Genomic DNA, 21,527 nt, shown 5'->3' on the forward strand with positions numbered 1-21,527 from the left:
CTAGTTTGACGTTGAGTGACGCTTGTTAAATAAACGGCCTAGTCATTCAATTGAATGTCGTCATTCAGTCCAATAGCAGATTCAACCAGTTGACGGTGACATAATATACAACTTGTACTTATTTAAGCTTATGTGATCACTTTAATATAATGACACCAAAAGCATTTATAGAACTAAGAACGAAGTATACTGTTCAGTAAATAAGTAAAAATCATAAGATATAAAAATTACATTTAACAGTATTATAATTCATTTTACATTATTTATCGTTATCCATTACATGGACATGAGTTAAATAAATAATCCTTAATATAATAATTTGCATTGTTCATTTATTGATTACTACAGATTATTACTAGAAATAGTAATAAAAAATTAGGACAAGTCTAAAATTGGAAAAATCGTGTTATTTACCGATTCCTAGGAAGAGTAATTTAAGATTAGAAGAACTCAAAAATTCGAAACTTTAGTAATTCATAGTAAATAAAATTATTTACTTATAATATTCCTCAAATTTATTGTATAGTTATTTCATATATTTGTGTATAACATCAATGCATCCGCGTATTTGTCTGAATAAGGCCTCTAGAATATTCCAAATAATTAATTATAATGCTATTTATATAAGAACACTTGAAAATACATCGGTAGGAACATTTTATTATAATATTTATTTTATTTTAATATTCTATTCGAAGGCAAAGTTTACACTCTGTAGTGAAATACAGGTTAAGCATTATATGGCTCGGTTAGTTTTTGGGTGGGTTACCATTAAGTTCGGTAAAGTGGAATTTCAAAAGATTTCAGGAAACTTACGTCTTTTAGTTTATTTCAGCAAAGTTTCAGACCTAGCTATTACCTATTTAAAATTTAACTATGTTTTTTATGAAAAATGAAAAAATAGTAAGAAATAATGTTAAAATTTTGAGGCATATAAAAGACATATCTATTCAAGCACATCTACGAGTAAGCGTTTTAATTTATTTATTTTAAGAGCTATTTTTTCCTTACGTCAATATCTAGGATTTCTAGATATAAAATAACAGGATTTCTTAGTAATGGCACTTTTTGGAATTGGACGAAATGTGAGGTATAAAAAGTTTTTAGGAAATCATTGACTTTGTAAAGATAATCATAATTTTTTTCTCTATTTCCATGCATTTAAAATATATTCCGTTATATGTACTTTCTATTGTCTTTATTTAGGATCCTTGCTATTCAACATTTTTATGTTAAGTAATTAATATCTGTTACATATTTCTACTTTATAATATAAAAGCCCTAATTTCCTTACATTCCAATAAATTGCATAAGGCATACAGTATAATTTTATCAAAAAGAGATTCATACCGAATGACCCTTTTTGGCACTTACGATTTGGGCAAAAAACAGTAACAGTACATTATTTTAAACAATTTTGGTCTTACCACAAAACAATTTAAACCCAGTCTAACTTTAAACCAGGGATCTGTCACTTGAATAGTTGTCTATGTGAAATACGACAAAACCAGATTAAAGAGAACCCGCGCTTAAAGTTAAACCCTGTCTAAAGTTTTTTGTGGTAAGACAGTTTATGTTTTATATAACATAAAGATTTCTACATAAAATGGCACGCTTATTTATTTGTTTCTACAAAAACTTAAAAATAACATTTTACCTATTTTTTAAAAGATAACTCTATCTTTGATTAATATTTGAATTATGCAGTTTTCTTTATTTGTCCGTATATATATACTTTAATAATTATATTTTGTACTGTATGTAGATGGGAAAGCATGTCATCATGAAAATGTATAATATACATATATTTTTTACATCATCATCATATTATTATCATCATGTATTTTTTTTCGTTATTTTTTAAAGTATGAATGGTATATATTTAATATATAAAGAGCTGCTTGAAATAAAAATAAACTTAAAATATTTGTACGTACTTTCCAAGTTAATGCAATATTTATAACAAACATAAGTACCATTTGTACAATTATCTTACAAAAAAACATCAAAATAGTGCCGCAAATCACTTAATAATACACTTACATGTAAAAAGTAAAGTAGTATAGTATAGTAGTAACCAACTAAGAAGAGGAACGTCATTAATATCGATCCTACTTCTCAAATCATCACTACATAGTATAAAACAAAGTCGCTTTCTCTGTCCCTATGTCCCTTTGTATGCTTAAATCTTTCAAACTACGCAACGGATTTTGATGCGGTTTTTTTTAATAGATAGAGTGATTCAAGAGAAAGGTTTTAGTATATTATTTATTAGGTTTTAGACAAAGCGGGCGAAGCTGCGGGCGGTTAGCTAGTGTCATTTAAAAATTGCGATTTACTTGAAAATCTTTTTCGTATTCCAATAATTGTGTATTGGTTTACTCTTATGGTGCATTTACATCAAACGAACATAGAGTTAGTGCTACAGCAAGAGCATTCTTTCGTTATCTTATAGTGTAAACGAAAACTGGTATTCAGTGTTGTTCAGTATTAAAACATTGCATAGAATCTTTTCGAACGCACTAAGACCAGGCAAAATGTTCTACGCCCGTTTACACTAAAAGATTTGGACATGGTGGGGTCAGAATGAGCATACACTCGTTTGATGTAAATGCACCGTTTCATAAAATTGAAACAATCTTGTTTAACTTAGATTGTTAATCCGATTTAATACCACAATCGCCATTTTGTGACGTCACAGGTGTTATGACGTCACAAGATGGCGCCGAATCGCTCCTATTCTTAGTTGGATCGCATAGTCTAACTTACATAAGAACTAAACTTAGTGACTTAGACGTAACTTAAGCAGTTAATCTAGAAATCAGTCTTGTGTGGACCTTGCATGTCTTCGGAGCTCTTCAGCATCAGGTAGTAGCTGTTCACGCAGAGGATACAATAGGCTAATACTCCTGAAATTTTAATTGATAGTTGTTAGATTTATATATTTAAGTTATCTTCTGGTATAATATTTTTGCAGATGTATAATTATATGTATAATTTCAAATAACGGCTATATTTCCTTTCAAAACTTTAATTGAGCAGTTGTGTAGAAGAAGAAGAATCATAGTACATTCAAACTGATATTTTACCCAACCCCTTAATATTTCTAACAATTTATTATTAGTTTAAAACATAATACAGATCTGCACAAAAATTATAAAGAGGAAATAATATTATTACATTTATAACTTATATTGTTATAGGGTTTGGGTCAACAATAAAAATACACATCATTCAAGATACACAAAGGAAACTTAGAAAAAGAACTTAGCATGTTAAATACCCTATCGCTTATATAAGCAATCTCCAAAAATTCTTTTATTACCCATAAAAGCTAGATAATTCAACTAAAACTAAATCTACTCACCAAAGAAAACCAATCCCTGCAAAAAGGCGAGGAATATATCCGAACCCGATACAGTGAAGCCAAATGTCATGGCCGCTATCACATAGATTAGAGAGGCGCAGTACAGAGCCAGCATCAGCCATACCCAAATACGAAGGGCGCGGGTGTTTCTCTGGAAATTATAATAATAAATGATTTTAGTTTTAAAGCATTCCAATCCGACTTCCGACTCCTTAAGACTGGATTTTGACCCACTCTTAACGGACAGATTTAATTCAAACTTTATATATTATGTACTTATCAAGGAATGGTGAGATACAATAATTTCATGCAAAACAAGGTTTAAGCGTGCCTTTAAGTTTTTTTTTAATTAGAAAACTATATTTATTATTAATTTACAAATAATTCTACATCGAGTTCGAGTTGTTGTTGTACATTTAATGCTTCAGCCCCCGGAATCAAACACAATAGAAAATCTATTGTATCGTGGTCTCATTGGGCCGCTCAGTGGTCAATGGGTTAAACTTATTTATGTTTGTCTTCAAGGTTCCTATAGCAATTGAGTCTATGGCATTTTTTTCTTCTTATATAGTATTAAAGAGTTCAGTAGTGCTAAATTTAAAACTTATGTTAAACATGTTTTTGTTCAGAGAGCCTATTACAGCATTAAGGAATACCTATATGGAAGACGAAAATCCATGGAGGTTTGTCGCGTAAGAACCACAGGACAGTTCTTTGGCAATTGGCATATATTATGTAGTTACATATATTACTATGTAAAATTAAATTGTAACATTGACATTAATTTAAAAGAGCAACTATGGAGTTTCTTGCCGTTTCTTCTCCATAGATACTGCTTTCCGAATCGGTGGTAAATGTTAAAAAATGTTATGACGATTCAAAAGTGCTTTTATAAGGAGTCTGATTGAATAAATAAATGTTTGTTCGACTTAGGGCTGATTTTTCAATCGCTGGTTAAAACTTATTCATCGAATAACGTATTAAACTAGCATTTCAAAAATGTATTCTAATTGTCCGTATTTGACAGTTTACAGGTGACATTTTAAAATGTTCGTGTAATACTTTATTGGACGGATAAATTTTAACCAAGAATTGAAAAATCGGCCCTTATGTACCTTAAACACTGCATACAGCAGTGTAGCAGCGAGCAGCACGTGAAGCACGGTGAACACGGCCACGGCGCACGTGATCGCGTACCACGTGGTGTACAGGCGGTCGCCCGCGTCCTCCACCGTGCCCACGTACTGTCGGAACGCTTCCGCGTAAACTGCACATACTACCATCAAGCTGAACGAGATTACCTGGAATGGGAGGATATTCTTTATTGTAGGTACACAAGCATGGACGAAAGACAGCTTGTGAGATTATGGTAGACTTGTTTGCGATCTGATGGCGATATCTCCAAAAACCAGAAAGCAAAGGAAAGAGAAAAGAAAGTAAATAGAGTAAAAAAAAATTGGTTGTTTGTAAAGTAGGTTTACGATCGAGATGTTTACGTGATAACATATTATGCAGTGGCAGCGCTCGAGATGAGACGGGAGATCGGTCCGTCTTTCTCTCGTTATACCTGCGATCGCGCTCGTGAGGTTTTGGTGTGACACAAGTTTCTGAACATGTCACCCGACTAAAACGATTTTAAAGACGTTATCACGTCAAAATAAAATTTCACATGAATATTTTAGACTGCACGTATTGTATAATAATTTAAATCATAAATTTTGATAAAAACAATTGAAAACACTAATCTAATCAAATTTGACAGATACAGTGGCGCCAAAATAATACGGCTGTCAACTTGACAAGTTAAACATTTTGTATTGAAATGTTAGCAGTTAGCTATTCAATTTTGATCTGTGCATGTATGACACTGGACACTGGCAGAATCCGTCTCTACTGGGATAGGGAAGGCTATAAACAAAAAAGAAGAAGAAGAAGAAGAAATGTTAGCTTTGCTGTATGTATCGATAAAATCGCACATTTTTAAATCTAAGTATAGCATTGGGAATAGCGAAATGAAATGTTAAAATGTTACAAGCGCGATTCAGAAAAACACTTCCTACAAAGAATAACTTTATGAATAGATCTTCCTTATTTATTATAATATGCAAAAATGAATAATATAATTAATAATACGTACAGTAGCTCGCATCAGCTACTTTAATACAGATACTTCATCATTACATTTAAACGTCAAATTTTATTGCTAACTAGCGGTCCGCTCGGCTTCGCCCGTGGTACATGTTTACGTTTTTTCTCCATAAGAACCATCTTCGTTCAATGGATATTATAAAAAAAGAATTAACGAAATCGTTTCAGCCGTTCTCGAGTTATGCGCTTACCATTTGGCGATTCATTTTTATTATATAGATTTTTATACAATCTAAAATTAAGAATTCAGGCGAACCAAATCAATCTACCCTCAGGGTCTCGAACAGGCCCCTGACAGCCTAGTTTCATAATGGCTAGTTGTGGCGCTGCATTACTTCCTGTTCTTTTTTTTTTTTTTTCTACTTGTTCCTGTCTACGGCGCCATTTTGAGAAGCCATGTTATGACAATTGACATTTATTTGAATTTTTGATACGATACCTTCTACTAGTCTTTAAAGTGTTCTACACTGTAAATAAGTGCTAAATTTGCCATGGGACTATCAAAGTGTTGTGTCGGTGGTTGCACCGCAACCAATGCGACGAATCGGCTTTTTTGTTTTCCGCAGAAATCAGAGTGATAATTTCAGGAACCTGTGGATGTCCTTTCTGGTGCCCACTAATTCCTCCCTCATCGGATTGTCGAAAGATCAACTTCGACACAAACGCGTTTGTGAGAAACACTTCGATAGCAGTTCGATGAAGAAGGCAAGAGGCTTAGGCATTCATACCCATGCCTATTTACGGATGACGAAATAGCGCACGGCGTGCCCCTGTCTTCCAGTGAAACTGGTGAGTTCTACCTGGAGCTATAATTAATAACATGATTAAAAATTATGTAAATAGCTGATATTTGGTAAGACAGATTTCATGGCTCCAAACAAATACTTTGACATACTTTACATACCTTCTATTTGTGTTTGAATTATATTTTTAAATGTTACATAATATGTATTTACTTGTTACAGTACAAAATGCTCTGAGTGATCACAATTATCACAAAGTGGAATCAGATGAGAATGAAAATGTTACAGATAATATTATGTTGGTCATTGGAAGGGCAGGTATGTATTATGCACTCAAATTTTTAGATGAGATTAGCGTGTTCAAACAAACAAACAAACTCTTCAGCTTTATAATATTAGTATAATATATTATAGTATAGATTTATATAAGTTCTTTGGTTTTAGGTGATGATTATCATGAACATCCATCATGCATTACAGCTATTCCAGTTGTTATGAAAAGACCTACAGGTATGTGATTTATGATAGTTTATAGTTGATAAATCCATGTTTGTAAATTTTAGTAAGTTTTTTATTCATGTTCTCAGATTTTACTATAAAGCTGTTTTTAAGAGAATTCCATTAGCTGTTATTAGATTCAAAGTTTCATATGTATGTAATGTGTGTAGGTACTTTATATTTAATATTAACAATAAAAACTATGTGTTTCCAAGATTTTAATTTCTTACAAATATTTTTAATTTTAGATAACATTCACACGGGCAGCAGTAGCAGTGTGGCTACTACAGCGGAAGTTGTGGAGTTCTTCGACGATTTATTCGATAGCGTAAATTGTTATCCTGGAGGCGCAGCAAAAGGGAAAATGAGAAAAGCAGTAAAAATAAACTCTTGCAAATGCTGCTCTTGCAAAAAAAATTGCATGAAGAGCTTTACTAGTAAATCTACAGAGGATAATATTTATTCTTACATGCGCCAAAGAGAATATAAACTTTTAAAAAATAGTAATTTAGTTTATCCAAGTTCCAAACTTCTAGTGTTGTACAGGGAAGCAAGTTGTTTAAACATAATTATTTAAACGATAACTGTATCCAAAACGAAATTGGGGCAAATTTAAGAGAAAAAATTCAAGATTTGGAGTTTTCCTGGTTAGGGTGTCAGAAAACACACAATATGTGTTTAAAAAAAATGTTTTTACATATATTGTTAGGCTTCATGTCCATAACTGGAGCAATATTATAAATAAAATTTTAAAGGGAGCTATAGAGGAGAGATATGTGCAAAAAATGGCAGGAATCCATAAAATTGCTTTTATGAAATATAAAACAAGTAAATTAAGAAAAAGGGCATTAAATAAATAAACATTGAAAACGAAATCTGTTTTATTTTTAATATTCGCAATAATAATGCTTGGAAGTCACGTAGTATCTAGTACGTAGTATTTTTATCGATACAATGGGCACCTCACTAAAGTATCGATAGATATCGAACTAGTAGGCAACACTACTTTTTACTGTCAAAATTGGTAAGGCTACAGCAGCGCCACAACTGGCCAACTGAAACTATGGAAAACATCACTGTCGCATCTGTTACGTAGTAACTAATACTTAATCTGTGGTCTCGAACACGAATGTAAATAAGGTCGGCCTGTTTGCGAACATAATGTTATTAATGACATTGGAACAGGCCCACAACGTCGCAAAAAATACGCGTGTACATTTGGCAACGTCGCACACAATGCGACAGTCGATATTGGGAATTAAGAAAAAGTGTGTTCTATACAGATCTATATTCTATACATATTACAAGTAAGTGTTTAATGTTTTGAGTAATTGATAAATTAATTATTATCTAACAGAAACACTATAATATGTGGTTGATGAGCTCTGTAATAAATGTAGGAGGGATACTGTAGGTAATAAAATATACCTCAACCCTCAACCATTAGAGATAGAGTCAAATTACTTTATCTTTTAAAAAACTAAAATGAATGAATTTCATCACACTTACCAAATGCAAAAATCCAATCAATTTCGATCCAGCCTCTAGCCCCATACACCAGCAGAACGATGTAATGTGCGGAACCGCCATCTCCTTACCCTCTTGACACCTGAAAACAAAATATAATTTAAGTAAGTAATATCTATGTAGGTATTATGTACCTAACTAGCTGCTGTGCTCCGCTCCTGTTGGTCTTAGCGTGATGATATATTATAGCCTTCCTCGATAAATGGGCTATCTAATACCGAAAGAATTTTTCAAATAGGACCATCTGCATCAGTAGGTAGTTCCAGGTTAGTAGTTAATGAAAACTTTATAGTGCATATTGTAAGTTGTATTAAGCATGGTGTGGAACTGTGGTGTGGAACATAGAAATCTAGTACCTTGTTATTTACATTTATAATCTACTAGCTTTCCGCCCGCGGCTTCGCCCGCGTTTTCAAAGAAAAACCCGTTCCCGTAGGATTTCCGGGATAAAACCTATCCTATGTCCTTTCTTGGGTATCAAAATATCTCTATACAAAATTTCATGCAAATTGGTTCAGTGGTTAAGGCGTGATTGAGTAACAGACAGACTGACAGAGTTACTTTCGCATTTATAATATTAGTTACTATTAATTACTATAATAGACACATTTTAATAATTTGCGTATTTGAAATCAAGTGCCCTTATTCAATTTATAGCAATTGAAAAGTTCTCTCAGGAACTTTATTCCAAAATTATCTGTCAGATTGGAAGGTCATTTGCGAATCACTCTATATTTAGTTAGATTCAGAAGATTTTTATAAGTATTTGATTAATTATAAGTAGATATTGAAAACAAAACTTGTTTTTAAACTGTTTATTATTTTGGAAAACGAATATAGAATACATATTATATGAATATTATTCACTAGCTGTATCTAATGAGCAAAAAATAAAAAAAAAGATCGTCTGTGCCGAGCACACGTGTCAAAAGTGAAACTCTTATGGCAAGATTCAAAAATACATAATAAATATATATCGTTGCGTTAATCCATGACGTGACGGCATTGCCATGAAATTTTACCTTGAAATTTTACTCTCAATGCACCGAAGTTACACTTCAAAAACCGTCAGCACTAAAGTGCTAGTATATAGTATAGGCTAAAGCCTATTGAATAGAATAGAATAGAATAGAATTCATTTATTCGTGGTAAAACAAGATATACATACAAAAAAAAAAAATAAAAAAAATACAGATAAAAAATAAAAGAATCACCACGAAAAGGGTATGGACTCAGAAAGAGAAAACAATGACCAAAAGGCCACTGCTTTCACCGCTGTTTTTCAGCCTATTGCCCTATTTTCTATAAATAATTTCCTATATTTACATACAAACACAAAAATGTTTTTAGCTTTATAATATTACTAGATGCGTATTTAAAACATTTAAACATACGCAGATCAACCGGATGGCAATCGAGATAATGAAAACTTAAATGAAAACCATCAAGGCAATAACAATACCTATTCCATTGTGGTATTATCATTTATCATTTATACCACACAGGAAGGCAAACGAACAAACGCGTCACCTAACGTGAAGCGACGCATCACGCATGGCACCGTCACCAAAACATCCTTAACTTTAAGTTGACGTTGTAACCACAAGACGATTAAAATGAGATGAATAACTGAATAGCATAGAAAACAAGAACCTATGAACAGGATAGAAAACATATAAACATAAGCAGGGAATAAAATAACATAAAACATGATATGGTTCGTATTGAGAACTTCTAGCGTCATATTAGGATTATCTAACGACCTCTCAATCGTCGCTTTAGTAATTGTAACTATAGATGTGTAGGAATGGTCATTAAAACAATTAATAAAATTCACTTTACAAACCTGGTATGTACGAAATATGAACGTAAAGCCATCAATTAAAAATCCAGGATTAATACCGTAATTAAAACCGTTAAAATTAACTTAGTACCTAAGTACCTAGTTAGTAGTTAAACACAGATATATGTATAGAGATATCAAGGAAAATCAGGTTTAAATCTGATTTTTCTGGATATCTCTATAAGTGATAGCATAAATATATAGATAGCTTTTTTTTAATTCACATAATAGGTAATACGTGAGATTTCTGGAGTTATTATAATTTGGGATTTAAATCAGTTAAAATTTACTCACGGCACATCACCCTCGGTCCTCATGATGCGATCGAATGGTTATAGATAGCTCAACTATTATCCTAGACTTCTTTTTGTTACTGACCAGTTCAACGGTTAATAAGATCCGTTAAGTAGAGGCTTAAGTTACGAAAGATCAACGGGATAAAAAGGTTTTATAAAATTGTTCTATTTATATTGGTAAGAGATATCGAAAGAGCATCAGTGACAAAAACATTTATAGCAATTTCCACCTCTGATTAAAATAACAAAAATATTTGCATTATTAAATCTTTAAATTTCCGAGATCTTATTAAATAAAAGCTCTGTTTAATTGGAAGGGAAAATCTATACTAATATTATAAAGAGGAAAGGTTTGTATGTATGTATGTTTTTCACGCATAAACTATACTGGACCGATTTTGAGGAACAGACAATCTTTAGACCCTGAGAAAGAAAAGAACATAGGCTACCTTTTATTGCTAAATATGTACCACGGGCGAAGCCGGGGCGGACCGCTAGTATATTATAATCAGATAGGTATAAGGAAAATTTAATCCTTACATTTATGTATTTTACGATAGAGTACTTAATCACTAAAGAACCTTAGTATTAAATAGATATTAAATAATGAAGCATACACTTATGGTTAAAGATAAGTTAATAGCTGGGTAAATCTCCATAATAGCCAATTATAATGTCATTTAGTATCAAGATTGTATGCATTGTATGTAACATACGTATTATTTTCGTTAGTGATGCGTTTGTTAACTGCTTACCTACCAAAGACTTATTTTAACTTAACAAGAAAAACAAAATACCTATTTAAAAGCTAAGCTACCTATTTTCAATTGTCGAACCGTAATCTACTTGCTAATGACACTATAATTAATGAGTAAAAAGGCTTAGATTACAAAATAAAGTACAGATGGAGCATGACAACCGCCCGTCGCCCTTGTCAAAGAAAATACGAAATCAAAAACCAAGAAGCTTATATCTTATACACTGGAGATTTCGGTATGAACATTTGACGTGTAACAAGAAAATTGTTGTGTTTTATCACTTTCACACCTAACTTGGTATTGCCACTGTTAATACGAAGTTTTCCCAAGGCTACTATGTATGCCGTAATATTCTGTGCAAAAGGTTAGTTTTTGTACATGAGTTTGTTGATAAATTGCCAACAACGTCATTCAGAAGCATTGTTGGATGAGACAATTATTATTTCTGCTAAATAAAATAAGTATCGGACCAATTATTAAAAAGCGATACTCCCTGATTATGGGTAGTTACCATAATAAAATTGTAGCAACTCTCACTTTGACAATATGGCATAAGTGTCAAAAAAATTGCGTCGCTTCGAATATTTAAGTTAATATTGTTGCGTATTTAATAAATATTTTCCGAATATAAATAATGTATTGCATTGTGAAAAATTGCAGAAGTGTTTGGACACCAAATTCTGGCATAGAATTTCACAGGCAAGTGTATATTTACGTTATTTACAATATTCCTCAATACTGCTGCATTTACCTGTTAAGAATCATTTCAATGGCAAAAATTGTAAAATTTTGCATCATTTTAGAAAGCAGTCATGTTAAATTTGTTATTTTCCTAATACTTTATCATTTTTCAACAAGTTTTCAATAAACAAAATAAACAAGTAAGGTAACCATGATGACGAGTTTTTATGGATAGTGAAGAGAATATATTGTAATAACAATATTATGATGAAATTTAGAACACCATTTTCAAGATTTTTACTAGTAATGAAACAACACTCGACATCGGTATTGCACTCATAATATGTAATTCTAAGATTGTTCGTTTTTACATTGAAATTTATACTTTTTTAACTTACCTCATATTTTTTGTTTTAGGTATTTCAGCTTTCCAAAAAGGAAAATAAAAAGAAATATATACGTGCCCATCAAGGGTAAAATTACTGAGGATTACGACCCCGAAAAAAATACCTTTTGAAAAATAAACTTAGTTGTGCAAGGCGTTTATTATAAACAGTTTTTCTTTGATGATTTTGGCTTGAAATTGACCCGTCGAAGCAACGCGTTTAAAAAGAAAGATCTGAGTAGCTTACAATTTGGTAAACAGCATCTGATGCAAAACACAACTTTCCTCTATTTACAAAGGATGTTAATGCTATATATCGGTTCATATCCAGGCTTTGTAGCCAAGAGTTATTTAAAACTATCATTCTATACCAATTAAAATTGTATGTACCTATAAAGTATGGCCAGTAATATTATAATATAATTAATACTGTTAAAAACATATGTCGTTATTATTTATAGACCATGATTTTTAGTTTTTTCTATTTCGAAAAATCCTGAATATACAAACCAGTGTGGTCACCCACAGAAAGAGACAAAAAACAACACTGACGTCATTCAAGGTTATATTTTCTTGTGACAAGTCAATGGTCATAGTGCAATCTCCAGTGTATTAGATATAAGCTTCTTGTCAAAAACAAATACGTCGCTGCACCAGTGCTATAGCGCATATAGTGTCATGCAATACGTCAAAAAGGGTTTGCAATTTAGTAAAAAAATGCCGTCTTGTGATAATAAAACGCTGTAAAATTTGTTCCCGAAAACAAAAAAAAAGATAAAACATCGTTTCACAGGTTTTCTGTAGATTATTTGGCTGATTTATTTCTATAATACGAATAATAATTTTACAGATATGAAGGAATACAAAACTTCAACGTATGTTGCCAGTATTTTGAAAATGAATTTGCCATTTTTATTGGAAAAACGGTAAAATGGTTAAAGGATCTTCAGGGATGCTGTTGGATTTTTCGATCGTGAATGTGATTATTTGTATAGTGCACTAAAGGTTCATGATAATTATTAGATTATTTTAATAAGCATAATACATTATTTTGTTACTTTTATAAAGCTTAAAAACGTCATAGTCGTTTTCGCTAGCGATTTAATTTATGTGAACTCCATGATGGATATGATGAAAATAAAGTGTCCCGTATTCTCGACTAAAAACTACCGCTATTCGTATTCATATATTATGAAAAAAAAATTTATATAATTATTATAGTTAATATTGAAACTTTTTTTATGTAATTTATTTAATAAAAAATTGAATACAATTTTTTTGTCCATATATAACTTTAGTAGGCAGGTACTTTATGTAATAAAAGAATTTAAATAAAAATTAAAACTTGACTTCTCATTTATGTATATAGCCTACGTCACTACCGCCACTAACATAATAATTCAGATCATTGCAATGAAACCTCACAACTCAAAATCGGTCCAACGGTTTATACTGCAGGGCGTGTCAAAGAAATATTATACATACATCCATAAACTCGAAAAACATAACCCTCTTTTTTGCGTAGTCGGGGAAAAATTTGGGAAATTTTTCAATATCTGGCAACATTACACGCACACAGAAGCACCGTGTACGTACAGTGCAGCGGCGAAATGACAGCACACATAGCTTTATTGAAAATGACGATAAATTATTCGGTTTAGTTCGGCAACGCTCCATCTGTCTTTTATTTTGTAATCTAAGTAAAAAGGTATATCAACCTAATTCAAGCATTATTCTAGTGTTCTTCTATAATAAATAAATAATCTACCGTTTTCATTAATGAAGAAGAGGATTCAAGAAAAATCTTCTCTGTAATAATCTAGTCTATAGGTATAACTTTCTCTATAAACTGTAAATTAAATCGCGTTTAACTTGCACCACAAATATTCATCCCAGACGAAACAATCAAGGTTAACCTGTCATACTAGAGTACTGGGTCTGATTATCTCTAAATATATAAAACAAAGTGGGATTACTCTGATGCAGCTAGAATGCTATTCAACTTTAAATTTAAAATATAGTTCATATAGTTTGTTAAGTGTTAAATATTTGTACAAGGTACGATGGGATTGTCATCGTCCTTTAGGACAAAAATTCCTAAATAAAAAATTAAAAAAGATTAACAACTGCAGCACTTGTAACTGGAGATCAGCTGGACCAATTTTTATGGTTTTTGATTCGTTAGATTTATCTCCGCCCCAAATATCTACTATTATAATTGAGATTTCAAAGCGATTTTCGGATAAATAAATAGGTAATAACGAGCTACTGACAAATAAGAAACCTAAAAGAAGAAGAATATGTAGATATATGGAAATAGAGTTCACACTTTGAAGCTTAGTACCTAGCAAATGAGAAGCCTCTAGCAGTGCTGCGCGGTTTCATCCGCGGACGGAACCTCAGAGGCAAGTATTTCTACATATTAAGTATCAACACTCCCAAATACAATCATAGTCCGTTGAGTGATTTTTGGGTGAAACAGTTACAAACATTAATCACTCACACTTTCCCAATCATAGTATTAGCACAGTATTACCATATTTCCTACAGTATGGCGACGAATGTACAGAAATGCAGAGAAACGGAGGGGAACTGGCGGGGGGTCGGGCGACGCGGGCCGCTTAATGCAATCACGCGAGTTTGCATTAACTATCGCGAAAGGACGACGCAGTCGTATTTTTTGTGTAATAATTTTATTATACATAGGTACTTACATATTCTATTATGGCGCGCAAAAACTGTTCCGTTTACGGATGTAAATCTACATTGAAATCCCAGAAGGAAACAATATTTCAGAAAGATTGTATTAATTGTATCTGTTGAATTAAAATCAAAGCTATGTATATGTTGTCCTCATTATTTTCTAATCAAATTGTACATCCCAATGCGAATGCATTACTTAGTTAAATGGTATAATATACAATTAAGAACATCCAAAAATAAAGTGTCCACGTAAATAATATTTAGCAGTGCAATATCTGTAATTATATATTTATGAACAACTAATTACATCAGATTTAATAATCGCAATTATTTTGAATGTACATGAATAAATGATTTCATCATAATATTAATAATCACAATTGTTTTATTTTCCATTTGTTGCAACCCTAGCGTATTTTCGTGTGGCAGCGTAAGTACCTACGCTGGCGGCGGCATCGCGCGACATCAAAGGCGTTTCCTTACTGTAGGAAATAATATTGTAATACTGTGGTATTAGTTCAGTATATAAAAAATGATAGTATTAGGTAGGTAGTTAGGTAGGTGGATAGATTACTATTTAGTAATCTGTGCTATTAGAATATAGACACGAAATTAATCACTATATTATTGGCAGAAAAACCACACCCTCACTGTGCTCACAGCAGTCTATCGTTTTGTTCATTCTTTTTAATGAATAGCCTCAATATCGGCGCCATAATGATGAGTCTATAGTCTATACGCACTACGGTATCGAAGGTCGTTCCCTCTTCCATTTATACCCGCTTTTAATTCCGCGTCAGAAACAAATTTAAATCTGATTATATGTACAGAGGTTTATATAAAAAAATTGTAGGATCGAAAAACACATTCAATGCCGGAGCTGGATTATTTATAGTTTTTATTTGATTTCAATGAATTAAAACCACATTGATTAAAATTTACAAATGGGAATATGTAATTCGTTTTCAAAACAAAACTATTCTATTGTATTATCACTAGTATATGTATAAAAACAAATAAATATTTCAGGACAATTTTCACACACGGCATGATCTGATCCCATACTAAGCTTTCGCTTGTGTTATGGAAACCAGATGGCTGACAAACATACATAATATATAATTTTAAATATATACTTATATAACGTAACGGCACCGGTTTCCGACTAGCCTCCTCTATCCGACCATTTTGATTTTTATTCGATAAAACGTTTAAAATACGCGCGACACTCGTGAAACTGAAGGCTTTCGATCCAATCACTTATCGTACGTCATCTGTCCAAAATTGGGTTTCAAATTTTAACCGACATTTCGTCAATCCAAGAAAAGCTAGGCGAGGGTGTAGTTTGTGTTGAATTGAATGCGAAAAAAACATAAAACGGTGAAAATAAACATTTGGATTTTTACGCTAAATACTCTGGTAAGTTTGTGGTTAATTTACTTTGAACGTTTTATTGGTGTTTTAAATTATTAATTTTAAAATATACATGCAAAGATAGCGTGTTTTTATAGGTTTTTTTGGACAAATAATTATGGACGGAATGAGGAGCTTTTCAAAATAACAACATTCCGAAATCCGACCGAATCGGTCGGTAAACGGAATTTCGCACTTTGTAAAAGAAGGTAATTATCTATTATGCATGTTGTTTTGTGGAGGTTTCGTATTAAGTTATTTATTCTAAACGCTATGCTCACATACTACACCTGTATGCGACCAATGCTAACTTTAATGGATTATTTGTAATATACCTTTTAACTGACACTCTTTTTTTATTTTTTCGTTATTCATTTACAAAGACCGGTCTGGTTTAAAAACCCTATATTTTACGTTTATGACCATAATTGCATAACTACGAAATTGTGAGATCTTTATAAGTGTATATATGAAATAGAAATGAACTAAAAATGAATATCAATTTCGGTTTAGAGGCTTTATTACGCAAATGTAGGTTTGGTCGGAATCTAGGTGCGATATATTTCCCTGTTTCCGTCCAACTGGGTTGCTTTTGCTTGCGCTGTGCTTGAGTGAAATTGCATGCGTTTATTTCAGGTCATCATCATGAGTGATAAAAAAGAGGCTGAAGAATTCTCATTAGCTGAAATAATACTTTTGGTGAAATGGATTTTAGAATTGGGCAAAGTAGTCAATGGGACATTCTAATTTAGTGTGGATGACCAGTGAGGCATTTTATGAGTTTGAGTTTGAGTAAATGTAATTTTAAACTACTACAGTCTAACATAGAGTTAGTTTTTGTTATTATAATAGATGCTCAAATATTATTTAAAACTAGCGGTCCGCCCCGGCTTCGCCCGTGGTACATATTTAAAATATCTCTCCATAAGAACCATCCTCGTACTTCAAGTAATATAATAAAAAAAGAATTATCGAAATCGGTCCACGCGTGATGCAGTGAAAAGACGAAACGGGTTTTTACGAATTTCCATTGTATTTCTATTATCATAAAGTTGATTTTAGTAGAAAATATTTGACTGGTCGGAATCTAGCTACTCAGTGGTCGGAAACAGGTGTATTAGTACTCAGTCGGTCGGAAAATGGTGCTTTCAGTTAATTTCCAGTCGTGACAGTTAAAATCCAAATTTAGGTAATAAAAACCCATTATGAAATACAATTATGTGCATATTTAAAAATATAAGTTCGTAATCTTTCATAATATCATTTTTTCTTATGACCTCTAGAGTATTTAATTTATCTTTTAAAGGATTCATTTAGCCGTATCAATCAGTGGTCGGTATTCGGTGCCATTACGTTAGATAAAAAACACCCAGACACAGAGCAAACATCTATGTTCATCACACAAATATTTGCCCCGAGTGGGAATCGAATCCACGACCTCTGGCTTGCAAGAGAGGGCCACTACCAACCAAGCCAACCAGTCAGTCAAAAAACAAATTCGCTATCTCTGTCCCTATGTAACAATGTATGCTTTAATCTTTAAAACTATTCAATGGAATTTGATCCATTTTTTTCATTAGATAAAGTGATTCAAGAGAAAGGTTTTAGTATATTATTTATTAGATTTTAGACAAAGCACATGAAGCCATGGGCGGAAAGCTAGTAAGTTATAACTTATAATAATTATTATAACTTGTTTCACCCAAGTGTAAATAATTATATTTAGGCCCATTAAATACATTAAACACAAGACAAAAAACAAGACAACACACTAATTGAATTTGATTGGTTATCTCAATTGCTTTAATTAGTACACTGTTCAAGGTTGTAGTATCCCAGACGTTTAACAAAATTAGCCGATATTTCTTTAAAAATAAGCTCTATATAACATAGCTACTGATATGTTCATTTCGTTTGTTTACGTCACTCACTATGTATTTGCAAGCAATGTATCTATTTACCTAATGTTGTGATGAGACAAATAAAGTTACATTATTTTTTATTATGTTAAGTAAAAGTAATAGTAGGATTTTGGCCATTTTCATAGAATAACTAATATCCTACTTATATTATAAATGCAAAAGAGGATAGATGATTGTTACTCTATCACGCAAATACTAGAACCAATTACAATAAAATGTTGTATGTAGGTAGCTAAAGACCCAGAATAAGACATAGGATACTTTTTATCCCCGAAATCCCACAGGAATGGGAACTAATAATATACTTCAGAAGGAATGATAACAGCTAAATTATTGGAAAAGTACTTTTTATAACACCAAGATGCCTCAATATTGCAAGATATTATGAATAAAATAAATAAAGAAATACAATAAAATCACTGGAGGAGCAAAAGATGTCACATAAAACATCAAAAAAGTACAGTGTGGGATTGCTATATTGTATAGAGATTACACTATATCTACTGAGTTACTGCGGTAATTCAAATTAAACACCAAGAAAATCTCAGTTAGTTAGATTTGCCAGCCACACTGAATTTTATATTTATCTTGTTTTTCCAACAATAACAGCTCTCTAAATTATTGCCATAGCATCTATACTACAATATTAAATTATGAATAAAATAAAAAAATAAATAAAATATTATAAAGCTGAAGAGTTTGTTTTTTGTTTGTTTGAATGCGCAAATCTCAGGAACTACTGGTCCGATTTGAAAAATTCTTTAGTTGTTAGATAGCCCATTTATCGAGGAAGGTTATATATCAAGGCTATGTATCATCACGCTAAGACCAACAGGAGTGGAGCACTGCAGGTAAAACCGCAGGGCACAGCTAGTACAGTATATAATGTGACATTTACTATATTTATTTACTTCTTAAACTATTTTAGAAGTGAAACACTGTACAAGTTACTTAATATGAATTATGAATAACCATGTAGCTTGATAACAACTTTCGATACATAGGAATATAATTTATCATAGATTTCCCGTTTGTTACAATAGTGTTTGACTAGTGAAGATCTTTATCTTTGCAGTTAGTTCACCAAATAATTTTATTTATTTGTTACAACTCTACTTCCTTCATCCTAATAGGAAATCATTTAATTAAGCCTGTTTTATTAATATAGAGATATTGATAACATCTGGCAAGTGACAGTTCATTTATCTTGGCAAGTGCGTGTGACCTTCCCATCTTCATAAAATATTAATTGTTTCATGTTTGTAGGAGAATATGGAGATAAGATTACAGTATGAGATATTATAAAATAACACAGCAATAGTCTTTAATATTATTGCACTTGCCAACTAAAATACGTACTTAATGATTCTTTAAAAATAGGCACGTCGTGATTGCCTTTTGTTAATAATTATTAATTAGGTAATCGAAATATTAACATACTTATAAATTAATAATTTTCGATAAAAATATTCAGAACAGAGTTCATACATTAAGGAACTGAAGAAAAATAGTTAGGTATTGCAATTTGCAATGTGTAATAAATCTTTTAAATATTCTGTTTACCTATACAAATTTTGATGTTTATGTTTTTTTATTGAGGTTAAACAATAATTACTTACCGTGTTAGTAAAATCCTCGAACAATAAAATCTCTTGACTGGCAAAACACCCAAATTTGAGGGAATAAGTTATAAATTACTCACGGGCACAGTCACTATTTCACTAAATATATGAATTAAATAGGTACTTTGAAAATATAAAAACAGACACACTACACAGACACTCGACACTTGTTTTCGGACGAGATGTGAGTACAATACTGATTGAAAACGAGATGGCACATACAAATTGTATACGGAGTGAGAGAGATAAAGATAGTAGTCGATATTTTACCAGACGTCAAGTTGACGTCATGTGACGTCACTTTCGTCTGGGTTGAGTAAGCGCGATTATTCAATTTAAATTCTAGCTAGGTAGGCCCAGTAAAAACCACTGCACAGATTCACACGTGTACGAGCAAATATAGAGTTCCATTAATATTCATATGGAGTTACAGCACAGAACAGTAAGAACATAATAGAAGTGCGATGTGGGCGTGGCCCACGTGTCACTAGTAAGGTAAGATCACCTAACTCGCTCTCAGTTGTGCGCAGAAAAATATTCGAGTCGGTTGTCAGCTGTCAAACCTTATTTCCATATAATTTATTCATTATTTAGAGCGTGTTGTTCGGTATTAGAGTGGAAAAATGATAGCAGACGAAATAATTTCAGCAATCGAGGCATTTCATACCATCGGTAAGTCTTATTTTAATTTATTTTAAATATATTTTATGTTACAACTTCGCTTGTCGTAATTTGTCAAAAAATTATAAAAATATTAAGTCAAAATGAACCTTAAGCAATAAGAAATAAGTACTAATATAGATTGAACAGCAAACAAGACTTTCTGGAATATTATTGCAATAAACAAACGAATGTCGGATTAGTGATGCATGTGGCGCATATCGACAGTATCGATACTTTAGAAAAGACAAACATTATAAATATTAAATTTTATTCTATTTTTCCTTAGCTTTCATTTGCCCCTTTTTCTTTATAGATTCGAAAGAGCCTAATTTAAAAGAGAAATGGATAATAAATGCAACGTGACGAGTTAACTGGATGCCGAACAGCAATAAGCAGTCTAACAAAGGCCACCGATACATCAAACCTACGGCAGTTCCAAGATTTAAAATAATGCATATTTTCTGTTTGTTTTGTAAATATAGATTTATACTATTCTATTCCGTTTTTTATTTAAATATAATAATATGAAAAGACGTACTTAGTAGTAATAAACATACTCCAAAATGTGACACATTATCCTATACTCATATAATAGAAAGAAAAAAAAATGCACAAAAATATATTTATTTGTGAATTATCGATAACAAGGCTGACATCCCTTAGAGCATAGCATCAGGTTAATGTCAAGTTAATGTCATTAATTTAGAGTGACACAAATTTCAACCTTATCTTTATGTGTTGAGGTTCAAAGTTATATGTATTGAAAACCAACGCCCTCTGTTGTGGAATAGCTGAATGTTTTCGAATTTGGAATTTCTGAGCAAAGAGAAACAAAACAGCTAATATACCGAGGGATGTTATACTAAAATAAACCGTAACTTGGTTCGTTAGGGTACATATTGAAATGCTGAATTTATAACCTAAGTCAGTTTTTACTCAAATTAAGCTGTCCAATCAA

At 31.9% G+C, this 21,527-nt stretch overlaps 2 protein-coding genes across 3 annotated transcripts; one reads left to right on the top strand and one right to left on the bottom strand.

Moving 5' to 3' along the window:
- Positions 1–2,426: 2,426 nt before the first annotated feature.
- Positions 2,427–20,087, bottom strand: LOC123697254. Its single transcript, XM_045643706.1, has 5 exons — positions 19,904–20,087; positions 8,266–8,365; positions 4,483–4,668; positions 3,368–3,518; positions 2,427–2,909 (listed from the first exon to the last, which is right to left on the bottom strand). The coding sequence occupies exons 2-5, from the start codon at positions 8,344–8,346 to the stop codon at positions 2,815–2,817; spliced, it is 513 nt and encodes a 170-aa protein (XP_045499662.1). The 5' UTR covers positions 8,347–8,365; positions 19,904–20,087; the 3' UTR covers positions 2,427–2,814.
- LOC123697255 lies at positions 5,872–7,372 on the top strand. 2 transcript variants are annotated; one of them, XM_045643707.1, is made up of 4 exons: positions 5,872–6,304; positions 6,481–6,576; positions 6,703–6,768; positions 7,005–7,372. In XM_045643707.1, exons 2-4 carry the CDS (start codon positions 6,555–6,557, stop codon positions 7,331–7,333), a joined length of 417 nt encoding a protein of 138 aa, XP_045499663.1. In that variant the 5' UTR covers positions 5,872–6,304; positions 6,481–6,554; the 3' UTR covers positions 7,334–7,372. The 2 variants fall into 2 exon arrangements, 1 of the variants encoding a protein (XP_045499663.1); XR_006752218.1 differs by lacking the exon at positions 5,872–6,304 and adding an exon at positions 6,340–6,368.
- Positions 20,088–21,527: the final 1,440 nt, after the last annotated feature.

Source organism: Colias croceus, chromosome 14, assembly GCF_905220415.1.
Source record: "Colias croceus chromosome 14, ilColCroc2.1".
In the NCBI taxonomy this organism is placed as follows: domain Eukaryota; kingdom Metazoa; phylum Arthropoda; class Insecta; order Lepidoptera; family Pieridae; genus Colias; species Colias croceus.

What these genes read in the sequence shown, in the direction of transcription:
- LOC123697255 (XM_045643707.1), top strand. Translation starts at nt 6,555, where the DNA reads ATGTTGGTCATTGGAAGGGCAG. An exon ending in GTTGGTCATTGGAAGGGCAG is followed by an intron (nt 6,577 to 6,702) that starts GTATGTATTATG and finishes CTTTGGTTTTAG; the next exon opens with GTGATGATTATCATGAACAT. An exon ending in TGTTATGAAAAGACCTACAG is followed by an intron (nt 6,769 to 7,004) that starts GTATGTGATTTA and finishes TTTTAATTTTAG; the next exon opens with ATAACATTCACACGGGCAGC.
- LOC123697254 (XM_045643706.1), bottom strand. Translation starts at nt 8,346, where the DNA reads ATGGCGGTTCCGCACATTACATCGTTCTGCTGGTGTATGGGGCTAGAG. An exon ending in TGATTGGATTTTTGCATTTG is followed by an intron (nt 4,669 to 8,265) that starts GTAAGTGTGATG and finishes CTCCCATTCCAG; the next exon opens with GTAATCTCGTTCAGCTTGAT. An exon ending in GCAGGGATTGGTTTTCTTTG is followed by an intron (nt 2,910 to 3,367) that starts GTGAGTAGATTT and finishes TTAAAATTTCAG; the next exon opens with GAGTATTAGCCTATTGTATC.